Raw genomic sequence first — 15,500 nt, forward strand, 5'->3', positions numbered from 1 at the left:
ATTTTCACATATTCATATGTATAATGTCATATTTACTTTTGACTTAATAACTAAAGTAATTATAATTAAATTAGAGTAAAATTACAAATAAAAGTGGAAAATTCACTTGAGAACTAGGTTTAACGAATGCAACCCTGTTAGCCTAGTTCTCAACCATGCAATGACATTTTGTTTCGACATGTAATATACAATTCATAATTGTTCAACACTGGAGTTCTGTTCGATAGGCTGAAATGGCAAAGTCTTATTGAAAAGATTAAATTGAGTGATATTCTAAATTAATTTACAACAAAAATACGGATAAATAATAAAAGAAACGTAAGTGTGAAAAGAAATTGTGCCTAAAACTAGAGATCGCGTGTGTAACCTATTTTAAATCGATATGTGTAACCTAAGAATCTAGCATGTGTTGTGGAGAGTCACCTATGTAGGATATTCAGTGAACGAAAAAAAGGAAAAAAAAATGCGGAGTGGCGAAAAACATTCGGTTTCGAAGATTGGGTTATAAGCAGCCACGGCGACGTTGAAGCAAAATAAAGAAAAAAGTTCGAAGTACTAAATGTATAAGACAGGGTTACCTTCCCTTATAGCCATTGAAAGACATGAAAAAAGGACACTTATAAAAACGCCAAGTTATAACAGGCATTCATTTAGTTTTTTTTTTAATTATTTTTTATGTATAGACAGTAGCTCCGTTAGCGCCAAAACCTATTCCAATCAGTCATTTCGTTGGTTACACCAACAATTGGTAACGGTAACCCTGCCCGTTTACATTCGAATTCGAAGGTGAATAAATGCGAATACCATCGCCGATTGAGGCCAACGAGCTGCTAGCTGCTGCACACACTGTTGTTGATTATGTGTGCGCAAGTAAGATGAACAAAAGTTTCCTTAATTTAAAATGTATGAGTGGAAACGATACAGAAATAGCAATTTACTGTTTTCAACCGTAGATAGTACTGACAAGCTCGGAACATTAGCAAACGGACGGACAAATTTATTCCAACGAGGCGACTTCGAAAATCTTTTGTGATTATTTTACAAATGAAAATTTTGTCGAAGCAACTAATGTGAATAAGTGGGCTTTTATGTCCGGAAAAAAGGTTTTAAACCTATTCATCTGCTAAATAAGTGTGAAGTATTGAAATATTCCTAAAGGAAAATTTCTTGATTTGTGCGTGCGTGCGTGCGTGGATTCTGCTTGAACGAAAGTAGCTAGGCATATAAAAAAATGTTTTGACGCTTAAAACACCTTCGATAACTAAGACGACAAACATAAGCAGATAAAATAATATTATATAAATTGTATCATCTTTACTTACGGTCTCGTTGTGAATTAAATATCCATTTACCGATACATACACGCGATATTTGAGGATTCGCAGTATTTCAGCATAGTCGTACTAGACAACTTTGTCGTTCATGTCCATTGCCCGTTGTTACATACTGTTAAAATCGTCTTGAACATCGGTTCAGATCACCTTTTTCCGCTTCAAAACTTTTGTATAAAATAAAATAATATCCGTTAATATGTTTACATCTTACTTAATTACAAATTGTGAAAATCGAAGAATTTAATTTTTCTTTTTTCTGGTCGAGGTGTCTAATGAATGTGGAGTGTGCGTGAGCTTTTGTCGTCAGGTGCGTCTTTATTATATCCCTCAATTTCCAAAATAAATATACGGCAAAAGCAGACAACGCGACCAAAGAAAATGTAAGTATTAATATAATAACAAATATCAACGCACATGTTTCGCTTATTATATCCATAGCTGCTTACATGGTTTTCGGTTTAATTTTTATCACTTGTGTGTAAAATAAAATTTTTAGGCTTATGCCGTTTGCGGGTGTCAACACATCTGGTTGCCCTCGCCAATGCAAGGCCATTGACTGCAAGTCAATTTGTTTTTTATATTTTAGCATTTTTTTTTAGATTTTTTAAAAAAAGAAAAAAGTGATTGTTAGAGTATTTTAGGTCTATTTTGTAAAAAACTAAAAGGTGTTTTCATACCTTTCGTAATTTTATTAATGTTATTATTATATAGACTGAAAATTAATTTTAAAACCGATACAAAAGAAAGGAACAAAAGCTCCGGTGACTGTTGGTGATACTAAATTACGCTAGGTGAATTTTTTAAATAGAACAAAACGATACATACATTGGGATTAACGAAATTGATATACTTAGAATGTTACTGTAACGGCAGAAAAATTTCTGAACTAATTTCGAGACATGGTGACGAGTTGACAGTCCTTGGCCAGATAAAAATCCGGGTCCGATCCGGTTACTTAATAAAGAATAGAATGTATGAATGCAATTTAACGAAGTTATCGGTTTGAGTTAATATGTACGTGCGATGCGAATTACAAGGAACTGCGCCCGGTTCCCCATCAATCACTCACATTTCTAGCTGAGTTAAGGAGACATTTCTTCTCCTCACTTATGAAATTATATATATAGATATTTTATAGAGATCAGTAATAATAAGTACATGCAGTTATAAATGAACGAACAGTTGTGCACTTGAATCAGAATCTTGAAGCGGTAATCATTGCCGTCGATTGGTTGGGTCTAACGTAACTGGAACGTACTCTGATTTTTATCCGGCTAAAGGGTGCCAACTCAGTATGTTCCTCCAAATTAATTTAGGGATGTTTAATTTCATTATTCAGTGTAATTTAATGATCATTATTGAATGTGTACAAAGAGATGAAATACTGCAAGAAGAATACTATTTCTAATTGGATTCTAAGCGGCTTTTGGCGACGATGAATTGGGGGTTTCATTTAATGTTTTACTGTGGACCCTTTTTCCTTCCATTAATCGAAAAAATATTGTACTAATATAAAATTTTCGTAGAATTGAAGTTAGTTTAGATAAAGTCGGAAACGGATATCAAATGAACTGCGATGTAGTCTTCATAAAGCGTAAAGAGAAAATCTGTTTTCTTTGTTTTCTATTATGTTATTGTTTTTTGTTGACGTTGGTAGTTGGTCTTGTTTTCTTTTCCAATTCCTCTTCCAGCTGCTATCATCAGCTGTTTGCTGTATATGTGTGGTTAGGCGATCGATAATGCGTGTGTGGATGCTGATTTTTCGTATTATTTGTTTCTTTACAAATCTAGTTATAATTTAACAACAGTTCTTTTAATGTCCTTGGTGTATATCAAAGGTCTATATGTTTTTTATAAAGAAATACTATTATAAATCATCTTCTAGAAGCAGCGACTGTATGTTAAAAGCTACTGTTGCCAAAATAATTTATGGTCGAATTAAAAATGTAATGAAATTTGTATGCAGGAGAAATGCGTTACTTTTCCTGAAAGATGCATGTGTAAAATCTCATAAATAAATGTAACAATCGTGTGCACCTATTCCAAAAATATACTTTCCCATTGGTTCATTTATGTAGTGTACTGACAATAAAAAATAGATTAATGTGTATGGATTTGAGATGTTACCTTAAAGAGTGCAACTCTTCAATATATTGGTTATAGCTAAAATATATATGAAAATTTGCGGGGCTTTCCTTACATAACAGAAAAAGGGGCATAAAGTTGTAAAATTTAGTTTTCTACTTGTTTAGGAATATTTACAAAACATATCTATGTATATACAGTGAAATTCCTTATAACTCGTCGCAGTGTTATTGTACGGCTATGGAAGTTGTCCAAATATCGGGACATGTCAAAACATATGTTTAAAATATATCCTTAGAATCAATTGAACTAATAAATGCGAACCAATGTTAGCCAGAAGTGAATTAATGACAATTATATCATTAGTTTTCCCTTACGGTTTTATGGGAACTACAAATTTGACACAATTTTCTTTATAAATTTAAATAATGTCTGTATCCGGTCATTGGAACTCATGTCTGGTTATAAAAATTGATTTTGGATAAAAAACAGTAATGAAAACGTTTCGTTCATGAAATTTGTCCGGTTATGGTAGGTGTATGGTTAGAAGGACTGTCCGTAATGGAGAATTTCACTGTATTAACATAACTCTCAGTGCAATAAAAGTATTGATTGATCAACAGATTGGATAAGCTGCTTTGTTATTGTTGTTGTTAAACGTTAAAAATACTCTCATTATCATACAGTCATTATCCAGACAAAAATCAAGTTCTGTTCCGCTTACATAGAGATAACTAGTTTTCGAAAGAGACTAATAACTCCTATAGCGTTGTGAGTCGCATCGTTCGACCTTTCTTAAATTTACGTCCAACCGCTTAAAGATATTCTGAATAATATATTATTGTATTGAACTATTATTAGACAGGGTTGTCGACTGAATTTTGTCAATAAATGAAGGAATGATTATTTTTGTTTGTCATGTTTTACTAATCAATTTAAGTTTTCACACATTTTTCAGAGCTAAAACGGAGCGAAAATCAATTCAACGGCCAAACTCTATAAACCCGACAATTAATTGATGGCTCAATTCAGTAAATACTCTTAACGGAATATGTATTTCAAAGCAAAAACGCTTTTCCTTGCGAATAACAGTGTAACAGCCTGAAGCGGGATAAAGGATCTTAGTGTCACACACAATTCAAAAACTAACAGAAAGCCGCAAAGCAGACAGACGCCTCACGTAAATCCCGTTTTTTTCTGTTCACCACACACTGCCACGATACGACACCATTCGCAACATATACTATACCGTTCCATTCTTTCATCGGCTTTAGAGGAACCACCAAAACAACGCGGTAAGATTTTAAATGATGATCCTGATATTATGTATATACTGATATATTTTTAAGATATATGTATACATGTAAGTATCATACGATTTTGTAACCAACATAGAAAATGCGGTAGTTTCGCCCAACTTTTCAGCTTTAAAAACAACCTGACATATGTAAATGCTTATGGCTTTTTGGTTTTAAATGTGCTACCAATGTAAATTTATTTCAAAACGTTTGTAATTTAGAAACAAAAATTTTTCGTATTGAGCTAACTATTTTCGGTGACCGAGTACACCAGTAAAATAAATACCAATAAAAAAACATTAATTATATGTATGATTAAATAATTATATTATTAGTATATAAAGAACGGTATTGTGAGAAATTTGAAATATGTGTGTAATATATTTCTAAATATATTCAAAGACATATCTGTTTGAGTTTAAAAACTGTATGTCAATTACAATTTTTGAAGAAGCTAAAATAATTTTTTTTATTTAATTTTTTTTTTCCTTTTCTCTTGCTAAATTTCAGTAAATTACAAATATTTCCTTACCTTTTAGTTTATGAACTCAACAACCGAAAACCTAAACGACGCACTGCTCGAAGAAGTCATTCATAATTGATAGCACGATTGTTTCAACATTAAAAAGGTTTGATTATTTGAGATTCTTTGTGTTGCTCTCTATAACTAACTAAATATATATTTTAATTTCAGCGCCAAAAGCCATAACTTCACACATCAGTTACAAAGGAATAAATAGCCTTTAGGGATCATTGTTTTGTAAAAATATGGAATTGCGGGTTGGAAATAAATATCGCTTGGGTCGTAAAATTGGCTCAGGATCGTTTGGGGATATTTATCTTGGAACCACAATCAATACGGGCGAAGAAGTTGCCATAAAACTAGAATGCATTCGTACGAAACATCCCCAACTCCACATCGAGTCGAAATTCTATAAAACCATGCAGGGCGGCATAGGTATACCGCGTATTATCTGGTGTGGCTCAGAAGGTGACTACAATGTGATGGTGATGGAGTTGTTAGGTCCATCATTAGAGGATCTATTCAATTTCTGTTCCCGACGTTTTTCATTAAAAACCGTTCTATTACTCGCCGATCAGATGATATCTCGCATAGACTACATACACTCTCGGGACTTCATACACCGAGATATAAAACCGGACAACTTCCTCATGGGTTTGGGTAAGAAGGGCAACCTTGTTTATATAATTGACTTTGGACTAGCGAAAAAATTCCGCGACGCCCGTTCACTGAAACACATACCATACCGGGAAAATAAAAATCTCACCGGCACTGCCCGCTATGCGTCGATCAATACACATTTGGGCATTGAACAGTCTCGTCGTGACGATTTAGAATCCCTCGGTTACGTGCTGATGTATTTCAATTTGGGTGCACTGCCATGGCAAGGTTTGAAGGCAGCTAATAAGCGTCAAAAATACGAACGCATTTCGGAGAAGAAACTTTCTACGACGATATTGTCATTGTGCAAAGGTTTCCCCAGCGAATTTGTAAATTATTTGAACTTTTGCCGACAAATGCACTTTGAGCAGCGACCGGATTATTGCTATTTAAGAAAACTCTTTCGTAATTTATTCCATCGTCTTGGCTTTACCTATGACTACGTATTCGACTGGAATCTGCTAAAATTTGGCGGCCCGCGCAATCCACAAGCCATACAACAGAATCAGGATGGTGGTGGTGAATGCCAACAGGGACAAGAAGCGTCTGCAACACAGCAACAACAACATCAACACAATCAAAAACAAATAGCTGGTGGTGTCGCTGCCATAGGTAGTGCACAAATCATGAATTCGGGCGGTGGAGCACAGACATTGGTCAGTAGTAGCGGGGCAATGGTCGGAGGTGGCGGCACTTCCCAAATGGTTGTGGGCAGTGGCACTGGTGGTGGCGGTCTTAATATGGATGATTCAATGGCGGCCACAAACTCATCGCGTCCTCCTTACGATACGCCCGAGCGACGACCATCGATTCGGATGCGTCCAGGTGGTGGTGGTGGCGGAGGTGTCGGATGTGTGCAACCGAACGTTGTCAACGACGTGAGAAACGCGAAATAATATTTTATTGTTTAGATTTCAACTACATACTATATACATATATATATTTATATATATATAAATACACACAATTGAAACTAGTTAATAGAGCATAGGTCAGGTCGTCTTCATCTAGTTTAGCAGTTTTAGATTTTCAAATTCGTTTATTCACTTTACTCACTGAGTAATGACAGTCGTTGTAGACATTGCAATGCTTCAAAATAAGTGCCGACCAATAAACGATGAAAGCAAAAAAGTGGCAAGGAGATTACTTGTGATCCTAAAAAATCCCCATCCCACATTTATAGCGAGCACTTTCAGCGATATTATTTTACATGAATCAAAAAATAATAATTATAAAAATTACAAGCGTAAGCATTAGTAATGCCAACTTATTTATAAAAAGAACTGCAGTAAACTGATTAGTTAGCGCAACAAACGCATCGGCGCAAAACAACAACTAAATACTTTCTATTAATCCGTAATTATACGAGAATCTGAATACATATTGTTTGTATTCGATGTAAGTGCACATCCACACACTTTATATATATGTATACCATAATGTATATTGCATATATGCATAAATGCTTAAATATATATTAAAATACCTTTAATATTTAAGTTTATATTCCTAAATCGAAGCTTCTCCTCTTGACATTTTAAATCTGAAATTACAGAAGAAACATTAACAAGAATTAAGTGGGGCATTCGACAAAATGAAACAGTACACAATTGAAGTAGTAGAAAAACATAACTAGGGTGTATTCTTAAAAATAGCAAAATGAAACGAAGTATGTATGTAACTAACATTAACAATAATTATAACATAAAAACCATTGGACATGTACGCGGATGAGTCATACTATGGACTAACTTTGTAAATGAGAAATTCAATGCTGCATATAAAACTTGTAATTCGTGCTAAATGTGATGAATACTACTCTACATATACTAGGTGTAGCTGTGAAGAAATAAATTTATAAAGTACATTTGCTGTAGCTGAACTCATCCACCCAAAATATACATGTACACAAATAGTTTTGCATTGTATGTATATTTATATATAATCATTCTTTAAGTTCCATACCTATTAATTCTTTTATATTAAAAACAAAGAAAAAATATTTGAAAAAATACCTTATTTTGAGAATTAAAACTTTATTTTTTCTCTTAATTTTTGCTGAAATTATTGAACGGAACTTTAAAAGCTCCTGTTTTTACATGCAAGTGAAATATATTGAATATAACAAGATACGATTGCTTTAGGATCATACAAGACAATTGTAATACACTTTTATAAAAATTTCGATATTTTTTTAACTTGAACAAGAGTTTTTACAAAACTTTGGAACCATTTTAACAAGCAATTTGCTCGTTTTCCTCATTTAATGAAATTAACATAATGGTTAAAATTTAATTTTGTCGCTGAAAATTTTATTGAATATCTCTGAAATACGTATATTTCGTACAGCTTTATTAAAACTAAAAATATGTATATATTGTAATTAATGCACACAGAAGAACGAAATACAATCGGGCTTTTGATTATAATGCTTCGAAAGTGACACAGTGATTGTTTATAATAAAGTTTGTGTGCTGAAGAGGAAGTAGGTATGTATTTTTGACATCTGCATTTAAAATTATAATTTCTCTATAAAGCCTAAAATGGTGTCAATACATAACTTTGTTTATAAATTTTCATTTGCTCGAATACATACTGAAAAATTTGAACCAAATGCTAGAGATTAAAGATCAATCAAAAAAATCAATTGCTCCAGATACAAGGCTTATACAAATAACAAAATAATACGATTATGAGTATATATTATATATTGTTTACTTGAAAATTTTAAGTAAGAAATATGGAATGTTTTATATACATATGTATAAAGGGCATATCTTTTTCGTTGTCAATGATTTTAATGCATAAATCCAAGCTAGTTTTATAACAATAGAACCACTTTAAACATAATTATTAATGCAATAAATATAAAATATTTGATAAAGCCAATTAAAAAACAAAATCGAACATTTAAATATATTAGAAATTACATATGTATATGCATATATATGTTTAATATACAAATGTGGAATAAAGCTTAACAAAAACATTTATTAATTTTAATTAAAACTAAACTTACTATAAGTAGTTATATGTAAACTATTTAATTACGAAGTAAATTTACTTAGAATGCGCTAGAAATGTAATATATCTAAATACATATTTCATAAGAAACATAGTAACAAAAATTATAAATATAAAATACCTTAAAAACTGAAACATAAAAACATCAAAAAGAAAACAAAAAAGAACACAACTAAATGTATCTTTAATAATTAATGCAACAGGCAAACGACAAAGGACACGTAGATGGAGTCCCTAATTAGCTATTAGTAACTGATAAATATTTAATTTAATTCAATTCAATGCATATAAATACGAGATATGAAAATAAAACGTAACTATATGAATTAACAGTATCCACCAATTTTTTATTATTCTTTTGGTCGTATGTTGGATGGGTAACAGTGCTTTAGAAAGCTGTCATGGAAAAGGTTTTCAAAAGCTCATTAAATATTCATGCCTTTGTACTAAGTTGAATATTTGGACTTGGTCAAATTATTGTTGTCCATTGTTCATTCTTGTTAGAATTTCAACGAACACAATTAAAAATTGTGGGCGTCTTAAGTATTTCTAGTAGTAACTTTATCTCTTGAAGCAATCTTTTTGAATTAGGTATTTTTGTCCAATTAGCACAGTGTAAAAAATCAGTAAATTTATAGAGAAACCCAAATCTCACTAGACAATTTCGATAACAGTTTTGGTTATGAACTGTACTAAATATTCATATGATTTGGACCAATCATTGCTCGACATTTGTAGTGGCTCTCTTCACTGTAAAAGTGTGGTGTGTAACTATACCATCAATAAATTGTTTGCAAATTGTACATTTAAGACTGCGTTTATCCAAAATAAAGGAATGTATAAATTATGCTTGAATGTTCTAATAACATGGGTCTGCCTTAAATAGTTAAAAAAATTAGGTTTAAGGGCAAACGAATTAAAATACAGTATATTGGAGTACAAGAAGAATCCGTGTGAACCTTTTGATGCAACCCTGTCCGTACTAAAGAAACATGTCTGAGAGAACAGTTGGCTGAATATTAACCACCGTACATTGTGTATTATTTTGCAGTTGAGTGTTAATTGCAATTTCAGTTGGTTTCAATCTTTGTCGAGAATATTTTGTAATAAAAGGAGTTCTGCAATTTCTGAAAGTTGCTTATTGATTGGATAAACTGCATCAATAAATAGCAAGAAAAGCTTCAAAAGGATTGCTGCACTTTAAAATGAAGTATTTATTATTGTTGGCCTTGCTTCTTTTAGCAGGTTAGTTTGCATAGCGCGTATACCGGCATATCCAAATCTCTGTCGACTTTATAATATGTTATAGTGTAATTAATATTACTATAAATGTTTTTTTTATAGGTGTGGGAGAGATTCTAGCAGATGAAAGCACAGAAGATGTAGAAACTATTGATTTGGATTTAGGTTCTTTCAAGGAAGGTTCCAGAACAGGTAAGGCAAATCACATTTGTATACGTAGTATATATTGCCTTTCACTTGCTATCGATATTATTAGCTGATATCGCCTAATTTCATCTGTGCGTGATTTGTACACGTCACTGCTAAAATATTCGCAAAGGCATTTATTATTTGTATTAAATGTGTTAACATATATAAACTGTAATTTAATAAATTTTCGTTCAGATGCTGAAACTCTCAAGCGTGAGGAAGAGGCCATAAAGTTGGATGGATTGAGTGTTGCACAGATGAAGGAGGTCCGAGAGAAGGTGAGTAAGGTTTAAATATTTGATTTTTGCTTATTATGTATGAAGTATATGGTTTTATTGAAATAGTAGTTTTTGGGTTAAGATTAAACTTTTGCCACGTCTGTCATTTGGGATGTAAAGGAAATTGTTTTCAACCAATACATTTTGATTTAAAAAATGCAAATAATTATTAATCTACATCTAATCTTTTATATGTACCATAGGCGGAGAAATTTACATTCCAGACGGAGGTAAATCGCATGATGAAGCTCATAATAAACTCATTGTACCGAAACAAAGAAATTTTCTTGCGAGAATTGATTTCCAATGCCTCTGATGCTATTGATAAGATACGCCTACTTGCCCTCACGAATAAGGGTGAATTGGATACTAATCCAGAATTGAATATACGCATTAAGGCTGATAAAGACAATAAGATTTTACATATTATGGATTCTGGTATTGGAATGACTCATCAAGATCTGATCAACAATTTGGGTACAATCGCCAAATCGGGCACTGCCGATTTCTTATCTAAAATGCAAGATACGTCGAAAACAGAATCTGGCCAAGACCTTAATGACATGATTGGACAATTTGGTGTTGGTTTCTACTCTGCTTTCTTGGTAGCCGATCGTGTAGTCGTTACTACAAAGCATAATGCTGATAAACAGTACATTTGGGAATCGGACGCTAATAGCTTCAGTATTGTTGAGGATCCTCGTGGTGACACCCTTAAACGAGGTTCTATTATCTCTTTGCATTTGAAGGACGAAGCCCAAGATTTCCTAGAGGAAGATACTGTACGCGAATTGATCCGCAAATATTCTCAATTCATAAATTTCCCGATTTTAATGTGGTCAAGTAAAACTATTGAAGAAGATGTGCCAATCGAAGAAGATTCCACAACTGAGGAGTCAGAGAAGACTGAAGACAATTTAGAAGATAGCGATGACGAAGCTAAGGTTGAGGAAGAATCTGAAAACGTCGACAAGCCAAAGACAAAGAAAGTTTCCAAAACTGTTTGGGACTGGCAACTAATCAACGACAGTAAACCTATTTGGACTCGCAAACCAGCCGATGTCACCGAGGATGAATACACAGAGTTTTATAAGACACTTACTAAAGACAGCAGCGAACCTCTAACACACACACATTTTGTTGCAGAAGGGGAAGTTACATTCAAGAGCTTATTATACATTCCAAAAGTTCAGCCATCAGAATCTTTCAATCGTTATGGCACCAAAGCCGACAATATAAAATTATACGTACGTCGTGTTTTTATAACCGACGAATTTAATGATATGATGCCCAATTACTTGAATTTCATTCGTGGTGTTGTTGATTCCGACGATCTGCCTTTAAACGTTTCGCGTGAAACACTTCAACAGCATAAGTTAATCAAGGTTATAAAGAAGAAGTTGGTTCGCAAGGTTTTAGACATGATTAAAAAGATCGATAAGGATAACTACAGCAAATTCTGGAAAGAATACTCAACCAAGTAAGTAAAGAAGATAGTAAAAACATCTCCGTTTTTAAAATATAAATATATTAAATATCAATTTTAAATATTCTACTTTCTTTCGGAGCTTGTCTTTATACATTTTCTTCTAATTTCCAGCATTAAACTCGGTATCATGGAAGACCCCAGTAATCGTTCTCGGCTTGCCAAGCTTTTGCGGTTCCAATCGTCCAACGGAAAAGATCTCACCTCCCTTGCTGAATATGTTGAACGTATGAAGGCAAAACAGGAACATATATTCTTTATTGCAGGCGCTAACCGCGCCGAAGTCGAAAAATCACCATTTGTAGAACGTCTGTTGAGCAAGGGCTATGAAGTCCTTTACCTTGTCGAGGCTGTTGACGAATACTGCATTTCCGCCCTGCCTGAATTTGATGGTAAGAAATTCCAAAATGTTGCAAAAGAGGGATTTAAATTAAACGAGTCCGAGAAAAGCAAATCAAGATTTGAGGAACTAAAATCAACGTTTGAACCACTCGTAAAATGGTTGAATGAAGTGGCACTGAAGGATAAAATTTTGAAGGCACAAGTTTCAGAACGCCTTAGTAACTCACCATGTGCACTCGTTGCTGGAATGTTCGGTTGGACTGGTAACATGGAAAGGTTGGCATTGTCCAATGCACACCAAAAGTCTGATGATCCACAACGTAGCTACTACTTGAATCAGAAAAAAACATTAGAAATAAATCCCCGTCATCCACTTATTCGTGAACTCCTGCGCCGCGTCGAAGCTGATGAAGCCGACAGTACAGCGAAGGACATGGCTGTAATGATGTTCCGCACGGCCACTTTGCGTTCAGGCTTCATGTTGCAAGAGACATCCGATTTCGCAGATACAATCGAAAAAATGATGCGCCAATCTCTGGGAGTGCCATTAGATGAACAAATCGAGCTAGATGAAGATGATGAGGATATTGCTGGCGATACTGCAAACGATGAGGAAAATGACAATTTATCAGAGAACAAAGACAGCGAAGATGATGAGGTTCACGATGAACTCTAAATTAGAAAAATTTAAGTTTAGGTCTTTAGATAAAAATTATATTTTTTATGAATAGTAGACTGATTTTTTTTCAGTTTGATCCCTTTATCATTTCGCCTGCATTGCATGTAAGTTTCTGCATCATACTCTGAATTCGTATTTATTATAGTGATCGAAATAAGAGAAGGCAAATTCGCTACTCGCAAGGTAATATTATATACTACCTCAGAAAGCGATTAATACATTTCCACAAAGCGTATTTTTAGTGCTCAATTTTGGTATATACATACATACATAAACTTCTCAAAATGATGAAAAATATTTCTACTTGTAATCTAGAATTAAAATAAAAAACAAATTCAAATAAAATATTTTGTTCTTAAAAAATTGTTGATATTTTATTGTCTAGAAAAGAGGGTTTGCATGGATTTTTTTACATTGGCACATTATTTAAAAGTGATGAAAAAATTCCCATACCGTTAAAATCATATAAATTTGGATTTTCTTTTATCTTACAAATTATCCATATTTCAATAGTAACTCTTATAGTCCTCAGTGATAATCGTCTGCACCCAAATATTGCATATATTGTCGTTGTTTGTTCAAATGGGATACGGCTTCAGTATGGGAAAATTCATACTTATCCTTGAATATATGAACCAGCCATTCGGGCATCAACGCATTAGCGAATAGCGTTGGATACTAGATAAATGCAGTTATTTTATTATATATTTAAACAAATGTTGTTACCAACCTGAGATATTCCATCTTGTTCCGCCTCATAAACTTCACCAAGTTTGTGCATCATCTTCAGCTGTTTTTCATGATCGATCAGTTCAATTACCGAATAGTGGTTGATTCCTTTATAATCGTCTACTCTCGGCTTTGAGCACAATTCACGGAAAATAATATCTAATTGAATTTTGTATTTAGGAAGGGTGTTCAAAATTTCATCAGAGGTCATGTTATTGAGTGACCTTTAAAAAAATTGCCAAGTTTTATCTTTATTACTGGCTTTTACAAGTAGCTTATAGGTAAATATACTTACAATATTTTGACTTTTTCAGGTACTTGTACAAGATTTTGTAACATTGCTTTCATTTTTCTATTTACTTTTATCTGTTCTCGTTCTCTGCGCTCATTTTCTGCTATTTCCTCTGCAGTAGGATAAACTAATTGCTTTACAATCCTCAAGTTATTTTCTTTATGTTCATTAGTAATTTTAAAAATTGGCTTTTTTAATTTGGAATTTTTTATCAAATGGGTTTTTTTTGATTGAGTTTCATGCTGGTTAACGGCATCATCTTTTTCTTTTCGTTGGCATTTTTTCTGGGCCGATGTCAACTTAGATGTATCACTCTCCGTTTTAGAATAAAAGCAGTCTGGCTTATCTTTGCTGACTGGCCCCGCCTTTTTCCTTTTAGTTTTTGGAGTAGATTTGATGTATTCTGACTGAAAAGGAAATACTTTCTAGATGAGTCATTAGACCTACACAATGTGTATGCTTTTATAAAATTAATTTCTTCCGTTGTTCCCGTTATGTATTCATCACTCTTTGTGTCAGATTCATAGCGTTCTCGGATAGTATTGATAGTGTTTACCTTTAACTTGTTTTTGTTTCTAACAAAGGAAGTAAGATCTTCTGGTTCATATCGACGAGGTTTTACAGGGAACCGTCTTGATCGTCGTAATTCCCTGTGATGCTCATCAATGTTCGGTATATGCTTTGATATCGACTTCCCTGGTTCGTTAACATGTTCAATACTTTTATCTTTATTCATGTTTTTTAATCTATTTTTTGATGCTACTTTTTAATCCTCAATTTTTTATAAGAGCAATCACGATTTTGTGGTGGAATAACAAAATTTCCATTTGAGCCTTTCAATTCAGTATTATAGCTTGGAGTTGACATTTGAAACACGTCTTCACCGACCTTAGGAATTTTATATGAGTTTTTAATTTCACTCAAAGATGAATCAGATTTCATGCTTATTTAACACCAATGTAGCAGTTGACATTGGTAAACATTTTTAATTTTCTGAAATCCACTTGAAGGGTACACGCATTTTTAATCCACAAATTTTAGTTTTAACAGTGCTATCACCAACAAAACTACGAGCAGATAACAGCACGCTGAATGAACTCTATTTTTGTCAAGAACTTTCAATAAAAATATATACTAATATCACATAATATTTATTGCACTAATATCAAAGATAACATTATACGAAACCAAATAGAATTGTAAAACAATCGATGGGATAGTATCGATAGATTTATTTTCGTCTCACTATCGATACTTTATTTTGACTATCGATGGTTTATGCCTTAATTTCAATAAATAAATGATAGTGTGAAGTGCGGAAACTCCAATAAATTGAAGG

General features: G+C 33.1%; 3 protein-coding genes across 9 annotated transcripts; 2 read left to right on the forward strand and 1 right to left on the reverse strand.

Moving 5' to 3' along the window:
- Positions 1-215: 215 nt before the first annotated feature.
- On the forward strand, positions 216-9,259 carry LOC126750864 (discs overgrown protein kinase). 6 transcript variants are annotated; one of them, XM_050460634.1, is made up of 5 exons: positions 219-318; positions 1,600-1,714; positions 4,378-4,714; positions 5,257-5,346; positions 5,412-9,259. In XM_050460634.1, exon 5 carries the CDS (start codon positions 5,486-5,488, stop codon positions 6,794-6,796), a length of 1,311 nt encoding a protein of 436 aa, XP_050316591.1. In that variant the 5' UTR covers positions 219-318; positions 1,600-1,714; positions 4,378-4,714; positions 5,257-5,346; positions 5,412-5,485; the 3' UTR covers positions 6,797-9,259. The 6 variants fall into 6 exon arrangements, with proteins under 6 accessions (XP_050316622.1, XP_050316591.1, XP_050316630.1 ...); XM_050460673.1 differs by lacking the exon at positions 219-318 and adding an exon at positions 852-870; XM_050460645.1 differs by lacking the exon at positions 219-318 and adding an exon at positions 900-1,138.
- A 709-nt stretch (positions 9,260-9,968) lies between these two features.
- Positions 9,969-13,503, forward strand: LOC126752079 (endoplasmin). Its single transcript, XM_050462643.1, has 5 exons — positions 9,969-10,169; positions 10,269-10,358; positions 10,551-10,633; positions 10,837-12,113; positions 12,234-13,503. Exons 1-5 carry the CDS (start codon positions 10,130-10,132, stop codon positions 13,135-13,137), a joined length of 2,394 nt encoding a protein of 797 aa, XP_050318600.1. The 5' UTR covers positions 9,969-10,129; the 3' UTR covers positions 13,138-13,503.
- On the reverse strand, positions 13,481-15,330 carry LOC126752089 (uncharacterized). 2 transcript variants are annotated; one of them, XM_050462661.1, is made up of 4 exons: positions 14,718-15,330; positions 14,165-14,568; positions 13,871-14,093; positions 13,481-13,761 (listed from the first exon to the last, which is right to left on the reverse strand). In XM_050462661.1, exons 1-4 carry the CDS (start codon positions 14,895-14,897, stop codon positions 13,669-13,671), a joined length of 900 nt encoding a protein of 299 aa, XP_050318618.1. In that variant the 5' UTR covers positions 14,898-15,330; the 3' UTR covers positions 13,481-13,668. The 2 variants fall into 2 exon arrangements, with proteins under 2 accessions (XP_050318618.1, XP_050318611.1); XM_050462654.1 differs by having other exon boundaries at positions 13,481-13,818; positions 14,718-15,327.
- Between the last annotated feature and the right edge of the window lie 170 nt (positions 15,331-15,500).

The sequence above is a fragment of the Bactrocera neohumeralis genome, chromosome 2 (genome assembly GCF_024586455.1).
Source record: "Bactrocera neohumeralis isolate Rockhampton chromosome 2, APGP_CSIRO_Bneo_wtdbg2-racon-allhic-juicebox.fasta_v2, whole genome shotgun sequence".
Taxonomy (NCBI): Eukaryota; Metazoa; Arthropoda; class Insecta; order Diptera; family Tephritidae; genus Bactrocera; species Bactrocera neohumeralis.